We start from the raw sequence: 24,582 nt of genomic DNA, 5'->3' as shown, positions 1-24,582 counted from the left end.
ACAGAATTATTCTTTTTTTGGCAGAAAAATTTATTTGATGCTTTGGGAATTCTCAAATGTCAAACGACATTTGCTCGCAGCTACATTTTTCACGTCAACGTCGAGAGTAAATTGATGGTTTTTTGAGTTAATTTAATACATTTCATGATAACTGGGTTTTTATTCGGGTATTCTGGGTTCGGTTTTGATAATTTGCTGATTCCATTAATGAATTTTAAATATTTTTTTATTTAATCTTTTAAGTGAAAGGATTTTTTAGTTTTCAGAAAGAATTTAAGGATTGGAGAGTATCTTTGGAATGAATGGGTTTAGAGGAGAATGTCAGTGAAAATTATCATCTAGACCCTGTAATTCCAAAAATATTTTCAATATCTTTTAATAGTCTTCACTTTAGAAATTCACGTACCAAAGCATTTCTCGCATTCGCCGTTCTACAAATATCGTCCACATTTTTTTATTCTTCATTCATGTCTTTTATTTATTGTTTTCCATGATTTTAAGCATTGCACTAGTCTCACTATTCTCAGCTATCGTAATTATTATTTTCCTTGTACAAAAACCAACATTTTGTTTTTTCAAGAGTTGAATGGAGCAACAAAAAGACATAAAAAGTAAATAACATGATTATCTCTTTGTTGTTCCATTTAGTTACAAGTTTCATCCACAGAAAATGCCAATGACTTTGATTTTGAAATTAATTAATTTCTCATTTTGGAATAGTAAAATCGTAGAGTAAAGAGATAAGCGATTAGCAAGTGACATCAAAACACATGATTAAATTGCAATTTAAAAAATCATTAGGCCTCTGATTCAATAAACAAAAAATCATTGCTAATATCATTGCACGTAGCTCCAACGAACTAAATTTATGACAAACTCTATAATCTTACTATTCCTTTCGCAAAACTCAAATAGACCAAGAAAAAAAATCTATATTTACAGCGATAAAATAAACTCTAATACTGCAAGGTAAATTAATTAATTGACTAAATTAATTTCCCTTAAAACATTTAATCAATTAAAAAATTTCGGTATTTACACATAAATCGATAGTCTACAACTCCATCGATAATCAAGCGAGAGAAATCGACCAAAAATTTACAGATCAAATTGCAATCAACTAATTGAGATTAAATTCAATCGTTACGTATTGTGCAATCGGCCATTGGCTCTCGGTATAAAAGTGGTGGGGAATTTTTTAAGCGATGGAATGCAAGATTTTGGATTTTCCACTTTGACATCACCATTCAGTCGACTCATTAACTCTTGTTTGGGTTTCAATAATTTTGATGAACGTTCCGTTATTTTACGGGAACATCTGCTGCTGTTGACCTCCACCAGAGATGGTGAACGTGGTGATGCACTCTGATGTCTCCACGAGTCACTCCAACTGCAATTCAAATTGTTCAACAATTTTTTTTGCTATTCAATAAGGAAGTGGTGAAGGGATACCAGTGGAATTTGCCATTTTCCTCATTTATCCATTTATCTCGAAAATTATGAATGTGAGTAAAAAATGGTAGAGAACTTTTCTGTAGGTCATTAAAGTCTCGAAGAAAAAGGTCTCTTGACATTTTTCCGTGTAATCAATAATCCGTGAGATTTTAAGGTTTATTGGTAGTTAATAAAACTCACCCCACAGGGCTAGACATCGCAGCATGAAACATGTTTTAATCGTAAATCCATTATGTTTTATTAATTAATTAATTGTTCCATCTTGAGTGGATCAATCGGTTTAGTTAATTATCACTCCATGCTTTGATAAAGTCTTCAAAATTCTTTTCAGATCTCAGAAGCAGAAAACAATAAATATTTCCTATTAGTTCAATTTTCAAAATGTTCAAGGATCTATAGGAATTTTTACATGCAAATCTGCAGCAAAGGGCTAAAAAGAGACGATTCCAAAATTGTCCTTTATATCCATTAATTATTGAGATAATTAACAGTTGAAACAATTTTTATTTGCAATCAATTGCATTGTAATTCACAAGTCGTTCACTCTAATTCGCTTTGAATTCGTCTGCTCTTTTCAGTCTACCACTGGAATTTATTCACAAAATTATTCTCTAAACTCTGGAGATTATGATTTTATCGATTTGAAATGGGAGTAATTCTGAGATTAAGCAAATGGGCGTAAATCAAGAAATTCAAGGCGCACAAAAGTACATATCCCATTACAAGGTCACATGGACTGACGCACTCTACCTTCCCGATCCTGAAGCTGATTTTTATTGTTACCAGAGATGACGAGAGGCACCAGGGCAGCAGAAAAATGTTTCGATGAAGATTTTATGAAATTTATGAATTATTTTTAATGACTTAATCCAATTTACTAGCGAAATGCGACGTGAGATAGATAAAATCGACGATTCCGCTCAATTCCCGATTTATCTCGAGAACCATTGACTCAAGAAGGAAACGCTAAAGGACTTTTTTGTAGTTAAACAATTTCCCCACAAAAAATATATCCTGGTATTTTCCCCTAAAATCAGTACTTTCTGAGATAAATTCATTTAAATCGAACTGAAATTTCAATTATTCCACTCCAACGCTTCGTTAACAAATTAATCTTTGTTCATTAGTTAAAAAATAATGTCTTACCTAACGAGAGGCCCCATGCCGCTTTCCTGTGGAAGTGACTGGAGCAGAGAAGGTCCTGCTGATATCGGTCGAATCTTGAAAAAAAAAGTGAAAAGAATATTATTTTCAGTGAATTTCAAATAATAATTTTTGTAAGAGGATCCATCATTCCAAATAAATCCATTAGATTTATTAATTTATTCTTCAAGACATAGAGAAAATGTACCTTGTCTGTCTGCGTTGCTGCATTGCAAATATCTCGTGACAGCGTACTATTGCCATTCATCGACGAGGAACAGCTCGGTGAGTCTGAATTGTTCATGAGTTCCTGTTGTTTGGCAACTTGCACCTACAAACAAACAAATTGAATTACCGAAATTGCAAAACAAAGAGACACTTAAATCAATCGTGACTGTGACAACCTGAAGCTGTTGTATAATCCTGTCCTTATCTTCTAGCTGTCCCTGAAGAAAAATCACTTGTCTCCTCAAGTCTGCCATTTCATCAGCAACATTAAGAGCACCATTACCCAGTCCTGTCGTATCAGTCGTACTATCTTCATTCAGGTTCGGGAAGAGGCCATTCACCATAGGATTGGTGAATGGATTGAGAGTTTCCGCCTGAAATTCAAAGCCCAAACCATTTTGATCTGCTCCTCCGACGGTTCTACTCAAATTAATCTCTTAATTCAATAATTAATGAACATAAAGAGGAGAAACAAATAATAACATACCCTCGTCAAATCTTTCTCTCCAGACTTCACGAATCGGTGGAAAAAAATCGAGGAACAACCAGAAAATAAAACAAAGCAGAACAAAACGTGTACATGAGTCAATAAAATAAATAATTAAATAAACGAACGAGTGAAGGTTGACACAATTAATGGACATTGTTACGTAACACTGACACTGACTGAGTTAATGAGTAATTAATCTTGGAGAAGAGGGGGAAATGTGGTAAATTACCTCCTGAACTACTCGCATGAGCTTTAAGAGACCTGTCTTGATTGACACTATGTCCTGGTGGTAATTGCATCTCTCAAGCCTGGGACTTTCTTCGTCGCCCGAGTCAAGACTAAGACTCGGTGATTGACCCTTTTGTATTTAAAAAAAAAGATATTATTCCCATAGAATTATTACATTTCACGAGATTATTTCATTTCCTCAGTTCTTAATTATTTGCAGAATCATTAGTTAGTTGATTGGCATGATAAAATTAATTTAACTCACATTTCCGGTGAAGACTGGTCGGAATGGACTGGCAATTTGCCTCGTCCTCATACTGTCCTGAGAGCGAGGGGAATCAGCTCCTGGTCTGCTGCGGAGGATTCTCGATGTTCTAGCAGCTGACACTCTGAAAAATTAATGAAAATAACAATTGCAGAGGAATTAGTTAATTGCAGTTTGAACTTGTAGCAATTTTCCTCGTCGTACATCGATTTTTGTCAATTGAATAACGAGACGAATCGAGTTTCCCAGTTTTTCCAAATACAAATACAGATAAATCTCAAAACCTATCGACTTTACGAAAAAATATGAAAAGATATTTTTTGTCGGCAATTTGATGAGGCACAAAAAAGTCTTTCATCATTTTCCCCTGAAGTCGTTAATTACTTGGATATTTGGGGAAATGAGTGATTTCTGAATGAAGAATTGACGAGAAATTAATTTTCAGAGAGTGTAAGAGGATGAATTTAATTTTAAAAATTGATTTGGGTGCTGGAATGAGGTACCTTGAAGCATTGTCACCCTTACGTGCTGCAACGAGAGAATTAACGACGGAAAGGGGTGGAACGACGATTTTCTGGGACCTGGGGGGTGGAGAACCAGTTGGGGTGGTGTTATCAGAGGACAACCCTGAGTCTCTGCCACTCTCGCCCCTTCTAGGACACGAGGATTCAACACCTCGAGCCTCTCCAGCCCTCACCCTCGGTATCATCGTTCTTCGCCTGGCACCCCGTGCCACCTCCGAAGTCGTTGCCATTTTGACATCAACGGGGAAATCGAATCAACGGAGTTCTCAGGTCGACTGTCAGTCAAACTCAACTCTGACACATCTCGGGAATAAATACTCCTGGTGATTCACCCGGAGATAAATTATCGCAGGCCACCTCACATCGTCGGTTCAATTAACACAAACGGAACCCACGCAGACTGCACAACCAGTAATAATCATCATGTTTCACAACCGGCAAAGTTCAAGGTCAAATCATCAAGTCAGCATTTAATTCCATTCATCTGGACCACAATTTTTCCCATCCTACCACTGGATTTTACCCCCCGGTGAAGACGTCTGAGGTCTCATCAACCTCCAGAAATTAATCAACCAATTGTTTATGCAGTGTTTATTAATCAAGTGGGGGAGGTACGCAGTTCGGAGCTGAGGAAAATACTCAGGAGTACTGCAGACCTCGAAACCGATGGGGATGGGTTCTCTCATGATAAATTCCAGGCGCAAGCGCTGGAAAATTCATCGCGCTCGATACCTGGTGGTATCCAAGTGGCGGGGGTGCAGTAAAATTTTTTATTCTAAAAAGACATTACTGCACTTGTAACGAGAATTATTCATAACTGTCCGTCAAATTACGCGGATTGAAAAATTGATTAATTTAAAACCGAAGAATTGTTTGTCAATTCATCTCGATAGTCTAAAATATTTATAAATTTATCTTTATTAGTACTATTTTATTAAAACTACCCAACAAAATTTCGAAACGACTCAGATAAATAAATTAGAGGGGGTGGGACAGGTGGGGCGAGTTCGGTGGGTTGTGGTAGGTGGTATTAATTATTTTTCTATCAGAATGAGTAATTGATCTGAGAAATAAAAATAAAAAATAAAAAATAGGAACCGCAGAGGCTTTATCATACCAACCAAGGGGTATTGGCTTACTCTAACACGCGATACCAAACGTCCTTGTCCCAGAAAACAAAAATAAAGGTAAAAATAAAAAACAATAAGAGTTAGTACATCACCTCACCATTTCATGTTAGAACTTTCATTTTGGTGTTGTAAATATAACAGAGCTCGTTCATTCTCTGGATCAATGACTCCAGGTGTGGAGATACTTTTTTTTTCGAGGAACCGAATGACAGATTGGTGAGGCATGAAACTATTGAGGTTCAGGGGAAGTAGTTAGTATTGCCTGGGTACCGTGAAATTAATATTCGATGGTGAATTTCAAGGATTTGTTTAAAGGAATTTTGATTATCATGAGAATTGTAATTGTAATTGCAATTTGGATAGTTACTTGTATAATTAGAAAATAATGACAATATTATCGTCACCGTAATTGCTATCTGGATAAATGATAAATGATTATAAAATAATAATAATTTATAAATTATATGTGAACGGGAGATTTTCCAATGGTTGACAGAAAGTTAATGAGAGATTATTTATGAGAGGAATCTGTTTTCTAAATCCTCTCCAATAATTATCAGAAAATCACTAGTTTGTCATGATTGTTTACGAAATTTTCCTCAAAGACTGGAGATGATCCCCTGGATCCACCTCTCACAAGGTAAATGGACGACTAGCCAACTAGTGACGCTCTGATAAACTCGTAAATCATAACGTTGTCTTACTTATGTTATCACACTAAATATCTGGCACTTGGGGAAGAACGAGGACCTGGAGACCTGGGGAAATTGTCCTCTGGGTTGATGACCCCCTCGGTAACGAGCCGTTGAGTAAAACGAAAAAAAAAAACCATCGAATTCACTAGCGAAAAAGTAAAGAGTAGAATTAAAAATATTAAAGGACTTTCTTCATAATTTCCACTCAGAAAAACTGTGAAACTAAATATTTTTATCGTCATTTCACTTTGGATTTATTATTTTCCCTTTCATGTCGAATAATTGAAAATAATCACGGTTTTTTTTTATATCGCAGGTAATCGCATTTTTAATACAAATTTAAAGTGAATTCGCAAAGGAAAAACTCAAAGAAACCGAAGGAAAATGACCTAGATTGAAAATAACGACAGGTGTTAGGCGAAGCGAAGTAACACGAGAAAATACTCTGGCCTTCTTATTTTTTGTTCTTTTTAATTGTGAGGGGAACAATGAGACGAATCGTACTGCATGCTCAGGTAAATGTGATCATGCAAGGCATGAAAACGATTTAATTATTTGATCTCATGTCTCTGTTTTTTCTGACTGTTATATCTGTGTCTATTCATAACAATAATTGTTGATAGATACATTAATTATAATTATATGAAATGGAAATGATCAATAAAAATATGGAAAAAAAACAGAACAGTTTTAGCGGAGAGGATTGATTATAATATTATTAATTGTTTGGAGAGAATAATTTTAATGGGAAAATTTTGTGGGAAAATTTTGTGGGGAAATTTTCCTCATTGATTATTAAAGAAACTTGAAAAATAAAGACAATATCCCACTTGTTTATTTTTTATCTGGACTGGACAGATTACATTTTAAAATGTATTTTACAGGGTGGATGCAGATATGGTGGAGTTATTTACCCATTGGTGGAAGGAATTTTTGGTGACGCCGATGGGACTTTATTGGGTCCTGATATCTGCACTGCCGGTTCCTTCATTTTTTACACTAAAAATCCTGTTCACACTTTCTGGTTAATTTTAATTGTCACTTTAGTGTCTCAATCTGATTCTAAATCATCCGATTTTTCAATTCTCCAATTATCAAATTGCTTTCCTCCACAAGTTTCACTTCCCTTTTAAATCCTAGGGACACATTTTCACAAGTATTTCCCTAAAATTTAGATTTTGTTTACACAGCTTATTTGTTATTCTTTCAATTCCACAAATCCTTGGGAAATTCACTGCAATTTATTTTTTTCTAATCCTTCAAAATGGCGATTTTTATACTCGAAGATTGCAAAAATTCCACTTTGAGTTTCACCGCAAGTCCTAAACCCATTTATTGTCTGGCCGCAGGTATTTGTAAGTAATTTCCCTGCACCTGGCTATTTAATGAGTTCCCAAGTGTCCCCTATTTCCTCCCCCATTAATCTGCATTTCTAATTATCCTCGAATATTCATTAAATATATATTCTGATTACTCAATGATTTTATACGATTCATTAATTAATCCCCAATAATTACCAAATGTATGTTGGACTACCATTTTTACGTATTTTTCACCTACAATTTACCACAAATAGGAAGTCAAGTACATGTGCTAATGACATTAACAACTCTCATTACAACTACCATGGAAGAAATAATTGTTATTAGCAAAATTACTCTGGATAACAAAATAAATTACTTTTGTTATATTTAAGAACAACACAGCGCCATTATTATTACTGGATACGTGGATTTGTCCACTTGATCGCACAGAGGAAGAGCAATTACCACCAGTTTTCAATTATTTTTAATTATTTCAATTAATTTTGCTGTGAAAATGGAAGAATTTTCGCCAATTTTCGGCATTATTTCATCAATATCTCGGAAACTAGTGGAACTACGAAAAAACCTTAAAGGACTTTTTTATGAAGAATTGAATTTCCAACAAAAAATTCTCCTGAGGTTTTTCCGTAAAACCCCTTGTTAACAATATAAATAAACAAATAACAATGGATTTTTTGTCTGAGTCAGACAAAATTGAAAAATATTGTAATTAAAATTACAATTTGATAATTTGTTAATTGGTGGTAAGAATTATGATTTGCGGTTGTTAACTGATAGTTGGTGGTATCGTAGATGATATATTGTTATATTAAAAATAATTAATTGTGATATTGAAAGATTAATTGTGAAAAATAAAATTCTTCTGTTCAATTTTCGTAATTTCTACGGGTAAAAATGGCTAATTAGTGCATCTAGGTTAATGATTCCCTCTGTGGGTCTCCCTACGCTTGAAATGAGAGTCCCGTATGCAAGATCAAGATTACAGACCTCAATCATGCAATTTCTCACCGGCGATTACGTTACCTCTTCTACCTCTTCCCCAAGTGCCTGATCTAAATCAAAGCACTGACTCACTCGACGTTTATTTTCATTCTATTTATTTTATCTAGTGCTTGGACAACTTTTCTCGATATGAAATTGAAAAAATACTAGTGTCGAAGGACAAAATCTCGATGCAATGGTAAAATCAGCTGATTAATTTTTCGTGTTTACCGATTTCTACCGATATCTCAATAACTATCGATCTCAGATAAAAATCATAAAGAACTTTTTTGCAGCTCATTAAATTCCCGATGGAAAAGGTTTTTTCACATTTTCTCTGAAAATTGATAGTTCTCGAGATGCGCCGATAGTTAAGAAAAATTCACCAGCAAAGCAGTAAAAGGACTAGCACCTAAGATTTTGAGGAATATCTCGACACCTGAGACAGATAACAAAATTTTTGTAAAATCCTTATATCTAGCTCTCGTTTCGGTCTACAAAAAAGGTTCAATCAAAAATATCGCTATCTCTCTTAGATTCACAATTATTCCTCAACCCTTCACCTTTTCCCCATCGCATCATAAAATCCCACTTCTAACTTCATCACATCACTATTAAATTCTACTAATTATCCAAAAACTTTGTTCCAACCTAAAACACATAAAATACTTCAATCCCTGTTCTTCCTGTAAATTTTCCAAAAATTTTCACCTATTCTCTGCTTTTTCGGTTTCAAATAATAAATTCCTTGAATTCTGTAATTATCTCATTCTCCATAAATTTTAAATAATCTCTTGTCACAATTATTTCTGAGATGAAAAAAATAGTCAATATTAAATTCAATCAATGGGAATTCTGATTCTCTCGTTAAATTCATTCTGTGAATTTTTTCTTCCGGATTATTCCCTATGAATTCTGTTTTGATTGAGTTTCTGGAGTTTTTAGTGATTTATCATCGGCGTTATGTCCCCAGTGCACCAGGTGTGTTAGTTTTGTTAGGGGATAATTTCAATCGAGTGAAATGTGGGGGGATAGGGCCACCTAGTGCTCGTTAGTTAGGATAAGTCAGCTGGTAGTAGTCCCCACCCGTAGCCTCCTCTTCAATTTGCAATTGCTTCACTCGTTTTATAAGCTCGCTAGAACACAAAACACTAACTCTCAGGCACTTTTCAATCTTTTACCGTCAATGTTCCAGTTAATACGTTCCTACCAATCCCGTTGATTATTCATAAATAGCGAAAGTCGCTGGATTGTTAAAATAATTGTTTCCAGGACAAACGATATTTCACGGATTTCTGCCCATAAATATTGAGTTCATGATTTTTTATGTGACAGTTGAGCAATTTGCCACTGAGTATTTATTTATTGCAATGTCTGAACGATTTATAAATAATTTATTAATTAATGCTCCACCATCCTCACAGGATTTTTATCATTTAATAAATCATGGTGATATAAAGAATTTTTTAATGCATAAAACTTTGGGGTAAGACTTGGGGTAAAAATTGATAATTCGAAAGAAAAGGGACCATAACTGAGACATTGACGGTATGTCGGATAAACTTTTTATATAATCAATGGAAAACAATTTGAATTCGTTCGGTGGAACTAGATGATTAATATTTCCCTCAAATAAACGATCATTCATCACAAAATAACAGCACTGGGAGTGAAAGTAGAATTGAAGTTGAGAAACTTGAGAAAATCGAAATTTTCCTCAGTCATGAGAAATTGCAGGAAATAATATCAGAAATAAAAGAATTAATGTAACAAAATTGAAAATCAATTATTACTCAATCTATTATTGAATAATAATTGAAGAATGAATGAGTCATAATTAATAATTATTCAGTAACAATTTTGCTCAATTCTCAAAAATTTCTGTTTTTTTTTCCTGAATGTCTGAGACAATTTCGCAATTAACGAATGTCTCCCCTTCAATTTTTTCACGACTTCAACACAAAAATGATCCAGCAATGACTTTCTCTAGGTGCTAATGAGGATCGTAATGAAGCGATTGCATAAATGATCTCGAAATTGCCATGCTGAGTGGATGGAGCATGCGACAAAAGCAGATGATTGAGTAAATAAATAAAAATTCATGAATTATGCAATTCCAGAAATTCCAGGGAATTTTTCCTCCAGGATTTCCCTCAAGCATTTATTTCCTCCAGGCAATGACTATAATAAGAGCTAAAAGTTTCTCGACGGATTCAGCCGATGGAGAGAATATTTTAGGGAAATATATTCATTCCCAATATCGATTTATTTATGTAATAATTAATATAAATAACTCTTAATTTTCGATTTTGTCAGAATTGCTCACGAGTTCGTCACTAATATTCATCGCCTGATGAATTAATTGAATAGATTATTCAAATCTCTATTTTTCACCTGTTATCGACAAAAGATTTCCCTTAATTCCCAATAAATTATCAGTAATTGTTAATGAATCAGAAATTTAAGAAAATTCCAAAAATGGAAAAATGAACGTTAAAATTGTAGTCGTCCTAAAATCTCCTGAATAATATAAATATTTTATTATATATAATAATATTGTGGATAATTTTATTATATACAATAAATTCCCTCGACTTTTCTTTGATAATTACTATAATTTCGATTTTATACGTGAAAAAATGGAGAAATTAATGTAAAAATTGTAGTATCCTGGGGGATATTTGGTTTTCTTTGGTAAAATACGAATTGATAATAACTGAGGCACAAAACCATGTGTATTGATTGCACAGTCACTGTTGTGAGTCAGACACTAGAATGAAGTATAATACTGGTGTACGCTAGGTACGTACGAGTTGGATACTGAAAGAACACTGAAAATACGAATGGAGGGACTAAAGTTTCGATCGGCTTCAACCACTGACTGCTTGCCAGAAAAGGTGGGGGAATTATTTGTAATCTTCACTTTGTCTGAGAATGCTGTGGTATTTGAAAAATATTTTTCTACGCAATCAATTTAAAAGAAAAACACATAATTTCATAAAAAATTCATTTAGCTGATTAAATAATTTTTTATCAATCCCAAATTTCTAAATTGAAAAGTATAAAAGAAATTTGGGGGAGGAATATATATTTTAGTGATTAAATAATTATTCGGAGTAATTAGGAATTTAATTGAAATTGAATTGCAATGAAAAATAGATTGAGAGTGTTAGTGAATTTGTGAGGGATGTAGTGGTGAATAATATATCGATTATTTCGATAACAGTTGATTATACCGAAAAATGTTATTAGACTTTTCAACGCGAAATTAAATTCTCTACAGAAAATTCAAATTATATTTTCTTCTATTCCTTCTCGTTCTCGAGATAATCGAGCGATTAATGAGAGACGCAGAATAGTTTCGTTGTAAAAACGAGGGCATAGAGACGAATCAGCCCGAGTCGTATAAACAAATGGCATAAATTCATTCTAAATTCATCCCAGATGTACCTGAGAAACAATTGCAAAACTCGAGCACGACTACAACAACTGTTACAGTTATCCTCCGTCACGTTCTAGTGTTCATCATAGTTCGATACAAAAGTAAAAATAATAGTCACGAGTCCATAAGACCTTTCAAAGTGAGTGGGAAAGTGTAGGCAGGTGCCAATACCATCAGCCGATATAATAATCACCAATGAAAATTGAACTAGACCAAAATTTAAAAAAAAACCTTTTAAAAACTTGCAACCCCCGGAAAAAAGAACTCCTTACTCTCCATAAACCCCCGATTATCCCAGTAATGACGGGGTTTAGGAGAAATTGTTAAATAAACTTTTTTTCAGGAAATCCAATTTTCTACAAAAAATTCAAATGACATTTTCTCCTAGCACCGCTGGTTCTCGAGATAATTACGTAATTGGACGAAGTAAACCCGTCGATTGGTTTTCTCATACGATCAGTTATCGCTAAATGCCTTTTTCTCCCACAAAAATAGTAAATAGACTCCAGAATTTATTTACACACCGCAGAGGGTAAATCTTAAACTGGGGAAGTAAAGAACTAGGAAGTAGTTCTATTTTCATCATGAGAGCATCTGGAGGACCTCCCACATGCCCCCAGGGTCTTGTGTTCCATGAATACATGATTTTTCTCTGATGACTGAGGCCATGACTCATCGACACATCACTTAACACTGTCAATATTTTGAGAACTACTCCTTTAAGAGTAGAGTACACTCTATTTGACTCAAGTGTATAAATTTTGCGGAAAAAACAAATGCAGGGATCAACACCAAGCGATTTACTGGAGACAGGACGTTGGACTATTACTCTATGAGGCTACAATAATTATTTTACACTAGGACCAGGAAAAGAATCCATCATTTTTCAATCATTCACTAACCAAAAATCATTCAATTCATATTTTTTCATTTTACAAGAATTCCCAATTTTTGAATGACCTCAAATTTTGATTTATCTCGTTAACGAGTCGTCCAGGAGAAAATTTCATATTAGACTTTCTGTCGGTAATTTAATTACCTCGAAAAAATGTGGTATGACATTTTTTTGGAGAATCATTCGTTACCGAGATAATTGGATAATTAGGTAACTTGTCGAGGAAATACTGAAGTTTTTTGATTTTTCGTTTGTTGTGGAATTTTTAATTAGCAAGAATGTTGGAAAAATTATGGAGAATAATTATGGAATATTGTACATACCCAGACTCTGTTGTGGCTGGATTGTTGTTGTTGTTGGGGTTAATACTGACGTTGTTGTTAGCCAAGTTGGAGTTTGAGTTTTGCTCGACTGTTCCCAGGAGTGAGGACCACTCCCTCATCACTTGCTCGCCCTGTGCCTCCAATTCTGAGATTATTGTGGCATCATCTAGCTCGTGAAGTGCAGGATTCGACTCCAGTCTGTATCCAGACACCAAAAATAATAAAATTCATTAAACAAATTAATAACTGACTGGCAAAGAGAAATTCCTCCAATTGAACGCTCCACAATTTATCGATTTATCTAAGGAACTGTTATATAGACAAAATAAAATTAAAAACATAGATAAACTATCAAATGACCTGTCTTGTAGCAAATTTAATCAGCTAGATAAAAGTTGAGGTTCTCTCAACGAATCGATCGGTTGTGCGATAAATCGATAATTCAATGCATCAAGCCCCTTGGTTTTCAGTATTTTAAAAAATATTTTGTAATCACTGAGAATTACCTTTTGTTAACCTCGTCGTAAGAGCTCACTTCACTGCACTCGTAATCCAGCATGAGATCGTCTGATGTTATAGATTCACATGGGGAGAGAGTATTGACACTTCCAGTTCTGCTGATTCTCCTGCAGTTTATTGGACTGCTCTCAACACTTTTCCCATGAGTTATCCCTGAAATCAATAATCAACAATAATGATTAATTTTCAATTATCTATCTACAATCTTGACAACAACAACAACTGCCAGCTTAAATTTATAACGAAATGATAAGCAAATGGGATAAATAATGAAAATAAAAGCACGTACGTGTCTTAGAAGGTTCAACAGGATTAGGTGCCTTTCCCTGTCCTCTGTCATCGAAAACGAGTCCCGGTTGATCAGCAATCTCATCATCGAAGTACTCCCTGCCCTCAGAGAGGCTCAACGAGTTGGATGCATTGGTGGGTGTCCCAGGTGAGTCATCCTCGAGACCTTTCTCCACGATTCTCTCCCTCTTCGACGTTTTATCAGACTGCGTGATGGAGGCTGTGAGACTCTCCACAAGACTGTCGACCGGCGATGTCTCGTCGATGAGAGTTGTCGAGGTAGCAGCAGCAGCAGCAAACGCAGTGTCCTCGATAGTCAGTAGTACTGATCTCAAAGTACTCTTGGGTAGAGTCCCACTCCTCGCAGCATTTGATATGCTCTTCATGGCGTCCTGGCTCGTGGTCAGAGGATCCCTGAGTACCTGTGTCGTCCTGTACTCGTCAATCGAGCTCAATGAGTACTCGTCAGCCATAGCCTCTCCATGCCCATACTCAGGATCATCAGAGCTCAGAGGACTGAAGTCCGATTTTATTGACGGAACTTTCTCAGACCTCGAACGATCCTTGTACACCTTCTCCTCACCGAGGCCCTCGTCGTAGCCCTCCGAGGAGGTTGTCGACATAGATGTAGTCGACTCCGTATATCTGTTATCCTTATTGATGACCCGCTGGTACTGGACAGTCCTCTCCCTGACGATGCCAGATCCTAGGGTGCCAGTGAAACCTTTTGCGAGTGGAATGACTGAAATTTCGGTGACAGTGCTACCATCCTCGACCTCTCTCACGTCAAAGCTTTTGCCACTGACCACCATCCTGAGGTTTCGGGGTCTTGCCACACCCCCACGTCTCCCAGGGGCCTCAAATTCCCCAGGATTATCAACCAGGTAACCGGGCTGAGAACCCAGACCTGAGTCCTCTGTTCCAGATCCTGAATGAGAGCCAGCAGAGCCCTTGGACACTGTCGAGACCTTTCTACTCTGATTGACAGCTGTTTTTGCTATTTTAGGGTTTGACTCTATCACCCTGACAGCGTATTGAGGCTGTGGCAGGTGGCTCGTGTGCAGGGTGTACTTGGACACTGGCTCGGGGATGCTGGACATTCTTCCTCGACCCTCCTGGACCACTGAGTGGTGGTAAGGAGGATTGTTTCCCTGACTGCTAGCAGATCTCGCTCGAGGATTTCCATGGATTTTATCGGGATTGAAGGGAGTGCGTGCCTTCTCCTGGGGGTAAACACCCTGGGGATGGCCGAATGGCGTCCCTGAGTGGCCCGAACAAACGTCACTGACTTTGTCAGTGAATTTAGCCTGCGGTGAGCGAAAACCAAAACGATTTGTACGCACTGATGGGCCTGATGTCTGCTCCTTCTTCGGGGGCGCCAGACGTGGTGTTGAACGACCCGATGATGCACTCTGCACTCGAAGTTGACGATCCTCCTCGTCGATTATACGACGTCGCACCTGCTCTGGACCCACGGATTTTGAACGCTGGGGTGACGCCTCTGGACCACCACTTCCTAGACCATCGCCTCGGGAACGACGTCGAAAACCGAACGAGATCGACGTACCTCGCGTCTGCGGTGCACCCCTCTTCGAGGAGCCCCTCGAGTCGCTCTGCAAAATCAGGAATTCAAAAATTAAATTTTTTGTTTATCTCAAAAAAATTTTCAAATGACTTTTCTCCCGTGATTGCAATAATATTTTTTGCTGAAAATTTCAGAATCTTCCAGATTCTAATAACAATAATAATCTTGATAGTTAGTCTTTTCTTTATGATTTATAATTTATGTTTTTTATAAATTGGAATTGATGTTTAAAATGTTTTACTCTCACTCCAGTGTAAATCCGATATCAATTCCTCGGAATTTATAACTTTTCGATAATAATTTAGCCACAATAAATTACATAATTATTGATAACTATTAGTTTAGAAATAATGAGAAATGTTTCTCTACTAATGAACTCATAAGCCATAATCCTCAGACGTTAAACTGTCGACTGAGAGTGAAAATTGTCGACTGGCCACAGACTGGTGTTCTATTTTGAGTGTCTCCTCGAAAACAGGGATGGCAGTGGTTTCCGTCATCGTATCCCCCAAAAGACAATTACAACTCTAAACTGGCACTCAAATCTCCTCCTCAATTGCCCATGAAATTAAAACCCCATAAAAATCACCCACTCCTAAATAAATTAAACAATTAACAAAAATTATCCACGAATACCTTAAAAACAGTTCTATTCTCATTATCAATTGTCTAATTATCTCGCCAACTACTGCACCCAGCAGAACAAGTCATAAGACCTTTTTTCTAGGCAATTAAATTCTCAACAAAAAATTCCTCTAACATTTTCCCCTGAATCCACCGGTTCTCGAGATACAAATCAAATAATCGTTTTTGGAACACTTTCTAACGAATTGATTAACAAAATTCTCTCACCCCTGAAGAATGATAATAAATCTCATCCTTCTCATTCTCCTCGGCATCTTCCTCTTTAAACCGAAGTCCATACCGATAATCCATGACTATCCAGAGTTTCGATGATGATCAATAAATGAATCCACAGAAATAATTTGTCTTTTTCAATTTAATTGCGTTTTATGGTGAAAATCGAGAATTCTGACGTCACCAGTGGCTGATCAGTCACAACTCCATCCCCTTGATCACCTGACGAGTGTCACTCCCCGATAATAATCGCCCGATTACGGAATACCTCTAGATATTCGTTATCGAGTGATTTACTCCAACGATTATCGTTATTTTAGATTTAATTTTCGAGAGGATCCGGCGCCCTGTGACATCGCTCCTTCTGATACGCACACCGGACAACCCCTAGGTGAAATTAAAACCCTCAATACCCAACGAGGGAGATCGATTGAACGTAAAGCGCCGGCGTCGCGACGCCATTCCACGAGCAAAAACCACAGGGATGAATTCACTAGCCGAAGAATGAATTAAATCCCTTCTTCCATTTCACACCGATTTATCCCGAGAACCGTCCCCCAAATGTCTCTTCAAAACACATAGAAAAATCGTAAATTGTCCAAGGAATCCAATGCCGTTTGAATTAAAACGCTGGGACCAATAGTTTCCGAGAAATTCCTTAAAAACCGGGGACCGCGAAGGGCCCTTTTTGCTCCACCATCCACAGGAGCGGAGAAAATCGCAAAAATCAAAAAGATTTCTCGCAAAATTAATTCTATAACAAATCAAATATCGAGTGCAATTAAATCGTGTAATAATCAATATCAATGAATTAAATAATTATTTAGCGAAAATCTCCAAATTCACTCGTGAAATTCAGGGATAATTGTTAGAGTCATTGAATTTTTTTGATTATCGAAGTGAATTATTTTTATTTCTGGTATCGCTGGTTGTCGGAATGCTTCGACATTTCAACCTGAAGATGGCAAAGGGATGGCCGACGGAGATGACTCACGTGGTCAGACCGGCGCCGCAAACCGGTGATCGATACCCACTTTTCTAACTGCGCAGGGCTAATTTCAAACCGAAAAGGTCTTCAGTGCACCAATCCTAAGGAATCGTTACCCTTGTCTTATTTTCGTACAAAATTAACAACTGATGAATCATCGAATCCGTCCTACGGGTCTTCATCCCTCCGAAAGTCTCATTTCGAAATTTTTCTTCCATTGAAACTAAACGATAATTTATCGACTAATTGAATTCAATTACACGAGCGATTGAGGATTCAATGTAATTAATTCAAATGGAATTAATTGTATTGATAAAAAATTGGGAGCGGATTTGAGTGAAAAATTTAATTATCATGATGGAGGAGAAATAAAATTGTCTCGTCATTTGATTAATTGCCTAATTATATGATTTTCCCTGGTGATAAATCTGTCAATTATTAACGCGTCTTATCGCGGTTTTAATAATTTGTAAAGTCATGGAGAATAACGAGGGTCCTGAAGCCCTAGCAGGACATTGAACCTTCAGAGCCTGAACTTGAAATGATTGCGCATGCGATCAGCTGATCATCCTCTCAAAGAATTTCAAGTACTCACGCACCATTCAAATATTTCTGTCAATTTTATTTCCACGATTTCCCGATAAATTATCAATTTAAAATATTGAATCCCTCAAGCTATTCCTTCACGGATAAAATAAATTATTACATTTATTATTAATAATCAATCATCATCAATGATTATTCTATCGGGTAAAATACTCCATGAATTTAAAATTCAATGGAAATTTTCCATTTCATGGGACTCAGGTGCAATTGCAGCTGTGGAAATAGCAACAGTTCATTACAAAAGATTTTTAAAATGGCACACGTACGAGTGGAGGATCATAGGAGGAATCGGCGATCCACGAAGTGGAACGGACTCTAGTCCCGGGTTTACGGATTTTATCAGTGCGATGTACCTCGGACTGTAACGGGAGTTGGAATTAAATCTCCAAAGGGTTTTCTTTCCTCACGGAGAAATCTCTATCCCATTCTCACGATAATTCCACTTCAGGGTGTCCCACGCTCTTTAAAGTTCATTTTACAATGGATTTTTCATCACTTGCGAGGGATTTTCGTCGAAATGTCAAATTATCATGAATCATTAATTCCTGATAATTATTTTATATTCATCACTTGTCCCAGGAGAGTTCAATGGACTTTGCGACTCCATTAACAATTTCTCCAGTCGATGACAGATTTTTATCATCATTTTTCTCATTAAACGAGTTATCAGAATTTTTTCAAAATTACCGGGATCTCGATTTTCATTTATGGGAGTGATTAACGGGATAATTATCTCTCACAAAAAATATCGGTCAGTCTGGAGTGAATATCTCCGGATTGACGGCTGCAATCGAAAATTTCATCAGAATCTTTTCTACGGGAAAAATCGAGAGCTACAAAAAAGTTTCTACGAAAAATTTCGCTAGCTCCCTCCACTCCGGAAATAATCCACGATTTCGCGAGTGATTTGAATCCAAACAGTTTTTTTTCGTCTAATCATCCACCCCATGATCACCGAAGGAATAATTAATCTCCGTCATTGTTAATTTATGGTTTGAATTAAAAAGGGATAATTCTCCAGTGCAGTGATGGAGGATACCATGCAAAGTAGAAGAATCTGCTACAAAGAAAATGTTCATGACGCGTGTGCCACGTGAAAGTAGAAAATAAGGTTTCAGGGATGAAATAGTGTGGGATATATCGATGAGAATGGAATACAATGTGTGTACCATTCTCCATATCGAAAATAACAACATCTCTTACGCATCGGTGAATTCCTCGCACGCATCGGTGACCAACAGGATACCAAATGTATTTTTTACCCCATTCGTCTTCCTCCAAGAGTATGATTTATTGACTAGTTTTCAATTCAGCGCGAAAGGAAAATTCGCGATTACATCATTCTCATTTTAAACTGAGATATGCACGAGATTGCCCGATAATTCCAATGATATTCGAGACTCACTGAAATTTTTTAACAATTTTTGGACATTTTTTGGTATTTTTTTGTGGGTTATTCAGCATTGACAATTGTCAACAATTTTCCCGCAATATTTATCAGCGGATATCTGGCGAACCAGCAGTGATAAAAATTCAGGGTAAACTCCAATGGAAAGCCCTTTTAATTCTGCAGATTCGACATATTTTCTTTTTTTTTTCCTATTATTCTATCGCGAGATATAAAATTTTCTCCAATAGGACACAACGAGTATATCCAGCACCCGCAGTGATGAAAGATAAATCGACCCAAAAAAATTCTTTTAATATCGCTCCGGTTTAAATACAAGTGTTTCATTACAAGTGAATTCACGTGCTCCGTTCACAAAGGGAAAGCACTTGCAAGTACTTGTGGGTCGTTTTTATCAGTGCCCCTGTGACAATCACCTGGCACTCCCACAGACTTCCATTTAATCGTACCGTTACTAATCAACCCGAGGCAACCACACTTGTACCATAAACACTTGAAAAATCGAGACGAGAGGATAAACTCATTCCGATGTAACGAGATTATTATCGATGGCGTTAGTTTCGAGACGTTGAACTTACTCCGTATTAAATGGCAAGTGCTACGGCCTCTCCACGAGGTTGACCTGCTTTCGAGAAACAATCTGGTACTGATTTCTCGATCCATCGCAGGTGACTGATCAATACACCATTATTCCCATTTTATAATTAAAAAATCAATTACTCCTATTAATTATCCCGAATATTTTATCCATAAAAACCTAAAAATTTTCAATTGCACTAAAAAAATTAAGGGATTCGTCAATAAAAAATTTATCAATAAATTCCTGTCACTCTGTCGTTAAACAATATAAAATTGACTTGAAATTTTAAGTGTAATTTTTAACCACGAAGTGATATCATGTTTTCCTGCGGTCTTACACAACCTTGAAGACATCCTCATACATTATTTTCCCCCGGTGTAATAATAATTGACAAAAATCCCCGGGCATTACGTTAATTAAATTCCCAAGAGTCCACGAACCGTGAGACACGCACCCATAATTCCACATTATTTTTTGTCACTCAAGAATGTCAAGAAAGGGAAAGTGTAAATACTGTCTTCACCAGGAAAATATTTTATTCTATAGTAAACAAATTCGACGCCTACTGTGTAATCGATAGCTCCCATAGGAGCTGCGTTATGCGGTTTCGAGATGAGAGGTTCAACGCACTTTCTCGTCACGCATTTTGACCCAAAAAATGATCCCATAATGTAATAATTATCTCTACTAATTACGAAAACCAAAAAAAAACTCTCGTAATCGATTTTCAGTTTTTGAGCCGATATTTTTCGTCGGTCTTTCGCGAAAACCTTCAGAACCGCAGGTTTTAGCGAAAAATGCCAAATGACTTTTCTGTGGCGAATTTAAGTCTCTACAAAAAAGGTCCTATGGCCTTATCCTCTTAACCCAGTGGTTTTTGAGATATTGGGATTTTAACTGGAAGGCATACTTTTGACTGGGTTTTTTGAGTTTAGATGGTAATTAATTTTATTAATTACCTTATTTTTGGTGGTTTTGTCCATGATTCTGTACGACGATGCTGCGTAGACGGCCCCCGCCTTACGAGACACGCATTGCCCCATATAGATCCAACAACCTCACCACTACACCACCTAGTCATCAGAAAATGTATTTTAATACAAATGATAAATCAGGATTGAGTGGAGACAACCCATTACAATTGATTAATAATTATTTCACGAAGAGAATGCAATTCCCATCACCTTTCAGGACAAACCAATTTCCCATGCAAGCAAATAATCGTCAGTGGAATTAATTACACGATAATTAATAGATTGTCATAATTGATGGTCAAGCCAATTGGAAAACGTTTCTCTGCAAATATCTTATGCGGGTGGAGGTTTAGAGGAAAGTGTAGAGGAACTTTTTTGTGGAGTAATAAATTTTCTAGGGAAAAGGTTCTCTTAGGTTTTTTCGTAATTCCAATAGATACTAAGATATTCGCGAAAAATCATGTGACAGGAGAGGAAAATGGAAAATTCAGGATTGGGGCAGTATTAACTGCTATCAGGTCAATGAATCATACCGTTCTGCATTGGAAGAGTTAATTGCGAGAATAATGATGACGCTCGGTTAAACTCTGCCGGAATAAATGTCTGATCGTCGAACCACGAAGTACTGAGTAATAAAAATTACTGTGGATAGTAAAAATGGAAATTCATGGAAGAATTTCTAGTTTTCATATTCATCGGCGGTGAGCTACAGAAAATTGAACAATTGTTCATTATTCCAGGTATTTACATGATTTCCACAATTCCCGGAAAAACGATCTCACACGGTCCTTGAGTTCATTTTGTGGGAAGATGAAGTAAAAGTCAACTTCACTTCAACCTATTCCTCAGGTTTGTAACTTTTACTTCCTGGCTATGGTCTAGAAGTCCTTGATAATGAGCTCCAGCATTTACACGAGTTACATTTTGCGGTATTCGTGGCTTGAACGTGAAATGCATAATGAATAACAAATTCTACATTTTCGTTTATTTTTTAAACAAAATTCTACTGCGTACTAGACATGCATGTCACTCTCTCGCGAATATCTTGAAAGCCGTTGATCTGACCGAAAAAAATTACTCTCAACTTTTTACGGGAAAATTAATTCTCTACAAAAAAGTCCCCCAACTTTTTCCTCTAGCTACCACGAATTGAGAGATATTTCCAAAATAATCGGGTTCAAATTTTTTCGATTAGTGGATTCGAGTGTAAAATGGTGAATATTCATTTAGGATTAATGAGGATGAAATTTGAGGAGTGGCTCATCGTTCCCGGGAGGCCAAAGAAATGGAACAGAACTGGGGAAAAAATCGATTGAACCCTTAGAGTTCCAGTCGCCCTCGAAACTGTAGATTAATTTTACCTCCCAAGTCTATTTTCAGAAGGAAAATTACTGAATGATGGGAGTTTATTTTTTCAAGGGTCTTACAGGGTTCCACTGGTGATTCCAGATAATTTATTGTGACTTGGAGACAGCCCACGCTGCCCATAATACTAGAGAAACCCGTTTGTGATTGCATTCTTCTGAATTTAATGTCAAAAAATGAATAAACTGAATCTTTCACGAATGCCTTCTCAGCTGTAAACCAGGAAAATCCATTCTAGAGTAAATTCTCAATGAACGAGCAGTGAATTGTGCACGAAATGCAATCGAGATCATTAATGTAGTCAATTAAAGAGAAATTATGGTAATCGAGTTAATTGAGAAAGTTAATCACAGGAATAATGAAATTCCCAACGAAAAACGAGGAAATATCCTACCATTTGCTAATTCTGCAATTATATCGTTAATGAGTAATTATAGAAAGAAATGTCATACGACATTTTTTCTTAGAAATTGAATTCTGAACCAAAAAGGTCCTATAAAGTTTCTTGTGAATCCACTCTATAGTGAGATAATCGCTCCTTTATCAAAACGGTAATCCTGGAGTATCGATGAATATCGTAAACAAAAATTCTGTTTAATTCCGCAATTATCTCATTAACAATTGGTTCTAGCAGGAAATATCATATGACATTTTTTACCGGAAATTTATTTGCGCACAAAAAACGTCCAATAAAGTTCCTCATAAATTCACTCGTTAGCGAGATAATGACCTTTTACCAACTTGACTATTATCAAGTCAAGATGAAAATCTCAGGCGAACGATGAAAGTGCTATAAAAACGTGAGGAACACGTAATTATGAATTGAGCGTGAGACATGCGTGACTAATACTTCAGATAGGCTACTTTGTAAACACAGGACAGTAGAAAGTTTTGTAAGAAAAAAAAGAAGAGGGATAGGTAAAAAATTTGGTCGTGTAATCAAGTGTTGAGTCGTCTTGTTATGGATTACTTGAACTCCTGGTGCGCATGCACACTCTAGATACCCTGACACCCATTTTCCGAAAAATTTTCCCATTTTCCATCACCTCCATTCCGTAATAATCCACTGCACCAGACAAATTCATGACTAATTCAGTAGGGAAATGGTGAAAATTTATTCTGTCAAAATAAAATATTCAGTATTTTACCACTTCCTCAGAGAATTGTCTCATTAAACAATTACAATTCTCAGTTTACTCACGAGAAATACTTTCCACGACGTTCACTTGACAATTCCCACGAACACAAATACACTGTCAAATTAAACAAAACAATGATAATGAAAAATTATTAAAAATAACGCAATGAACTATTCAAAATAATTGAGCCCCAGTGAAATAAAATTATCAAGATCGAGATGTATCGAATTTTACTCCTTTCGCTCTTTGCATCTCCCAAATTATTGATCCTAAGAGAAAATACGACAAGACATGTTTTCCTGGAAATTTAATCAGCAAACACAAAGTCCTGTAACATTTTCACAGTAGATCGATAATTCTCTCGATAAATCGATCATTACCGAAAACGTCAATCACCCCATCTCGTTTTCTCAGCTCTGGAATTATTTTCTGAATTGTCATTTTAAAATACAAATGAAAGATCTATTTTCTGGCCATCGTTTGGTTTTTCCTTTCATTCACAACAAAAAAAATATCAAATATAGACATAAACCCGATTGCTCCATTTTATCTCATTCCCTCGCAAATTAAATTAAATTAAATTTTTAATGGTGCTAACTCCGATAACAATTATGGATAATAAAATGTATAATAAAATTCCTGAATGCGTGTTCGAGTCATAACCACAATGTATGGAGAATTATCTTGACAAAATCCGAGGATAAATAAAAAAACAACAATAATTCGTAGTCGATATGAAAACAAAATAACTCACCTCTTACAAAGCTAGATTTTTCGGGCACAACGAGTGTTTTCGATCCAGACATTATAAATCCTTGGAGACAACTATAAAGGGCTCACATCAAGTGCAAGCATGGCACACAACACTTATTACACTATTAAATCTCTCTCATCAGCTGATCAACTCGATGATTAAATGTTTGGACAATTTATTCAATTATCGCGAGTCTCTCGTGGTGTTTCGATTGGAATTTAATAATAGACCGATTGAAGTTTTACCATTGAGTTTTAACGCACTGACTGTTTGGTTTCACGTACGGTGAAGAAGTGCACCACCTGTCATTCGGGTAATGTTCAATAGCAATGAACATGCGTCGTGACGTCACGTCCCGAGTATTTTTTGGTGGGGGATTGAGGGCTCTGAAGTT

At 36.3% G+C, this 24,582-nt stretch overlaps 1 protein-coding gene across 7 annotated transcripts; it reads right to left on the bottom strand.

Moving 5' to 3' along the window:
- Positions 1 to 9: 9 nt before the first annotated feature.
- On the bottom strand, positions 10 to 24,496 carry LOC105268082 (uncharacterized). Of its 7 annotated transcripts, XM_011307355.1 has the most exons (14): positions 24,189 to 24,496; positions 20,916 to 21,029; positions 13,933 to 15,544; positions 13,631 to 13,796; positions 13,125 to 13,322; positions 3,810 to 3,933; positions 3,546 to 3,674; positions 3,314 to 3,337; positions 3,003 to 3,200; positions 2,807 to 2,929; positions 2,602 to 2,675; positions 2,206 to 2,221; positions 1,636 to 1,644; positions 1,298 to 1,390 (listed from the first exon to the last, which is right to left on the bottom strand). In XM_011307355.1, exons 2-14 carry the CDS (start codon positions 20,997 to 20,999, stop codon positions 1,382 to 1,384), a joined length of 2,766 nt encoding a protein of 921 aa, XP_011305657.1. In that variant the 5' UTR covers positions 21,000 to 21,029; positions 24,189 to 24,496; the 3' UTR covers positions 1,298 to 1,381. The 7 variants fall into 7 exon arrangements, with proteins under 7 accessions (XP_011305652.1, XP_011305653.1, XP_011305655.1 ...); XM_011307350.1 differs by lacking the exon at positions 2,206 to 2,221 and having other exon boundaries at positions 10 to 1,390; XM_011307351.1 differs by lacking the exons at positions 2,206 to 2,221; positions 24,189 to 24,496 and adding an exon at positions 23,497 to 23,550 and having other exon boundaries at positions 10 to 1,390.
- Positions 24,497 to 24,582: the final 86 nt, after the last annotated feature.

The sequence above is a fragment of the Fopius arisanus genome, unplaced genomic scaffold, assembly GCF_000806365.1.
Source record: "Fopius arisanus strain USDA-PBARC FA_bdor unplaced genomic scaffold, ASM80636v1 scaffold00053, whole genome shotgun sequence".
In the NCBI taxonomy this organism is placed as follows: Eukaryota; Metazoa; Arthropoda; class Insecta; order Hymenoptera; family Braconidae; genus Fopius; species Fopius arisanus.
The sequence above is the reverse complement of the archived record's forward strand: the minus strand, read 5'-3'. Positions and strand labels throughout refer to the sequence as shown.

What these genes read in the sequence shown, in the direction of transcription:
- LOC105268082 (XM_011307350.1), bottom strand. Translation starts at nt 20,999, where the DNA reads ATGGGGCAATGCGTGTCTCGTAAGGCGGGGGCCGTCTACGCAGCATCG. An exon ending in TGTTGAACCTTCTAAGACAC is followed by an intron (nt 13,797 to 13,932) that starts GTACGTGCTTTT and finishes TATTGATTTCAG; the next exon opens with GGATAACTCATGGGAAAAGT. An exon ending in CCAGCCACAACAGAGTCTGG is followed by an intron (nt 3,934 to 13,124) that starts GTATGTACAATA and finishes TTAATTTTTCAG; the next exon opens with AGTGTCAGCTGCTAGAACAT.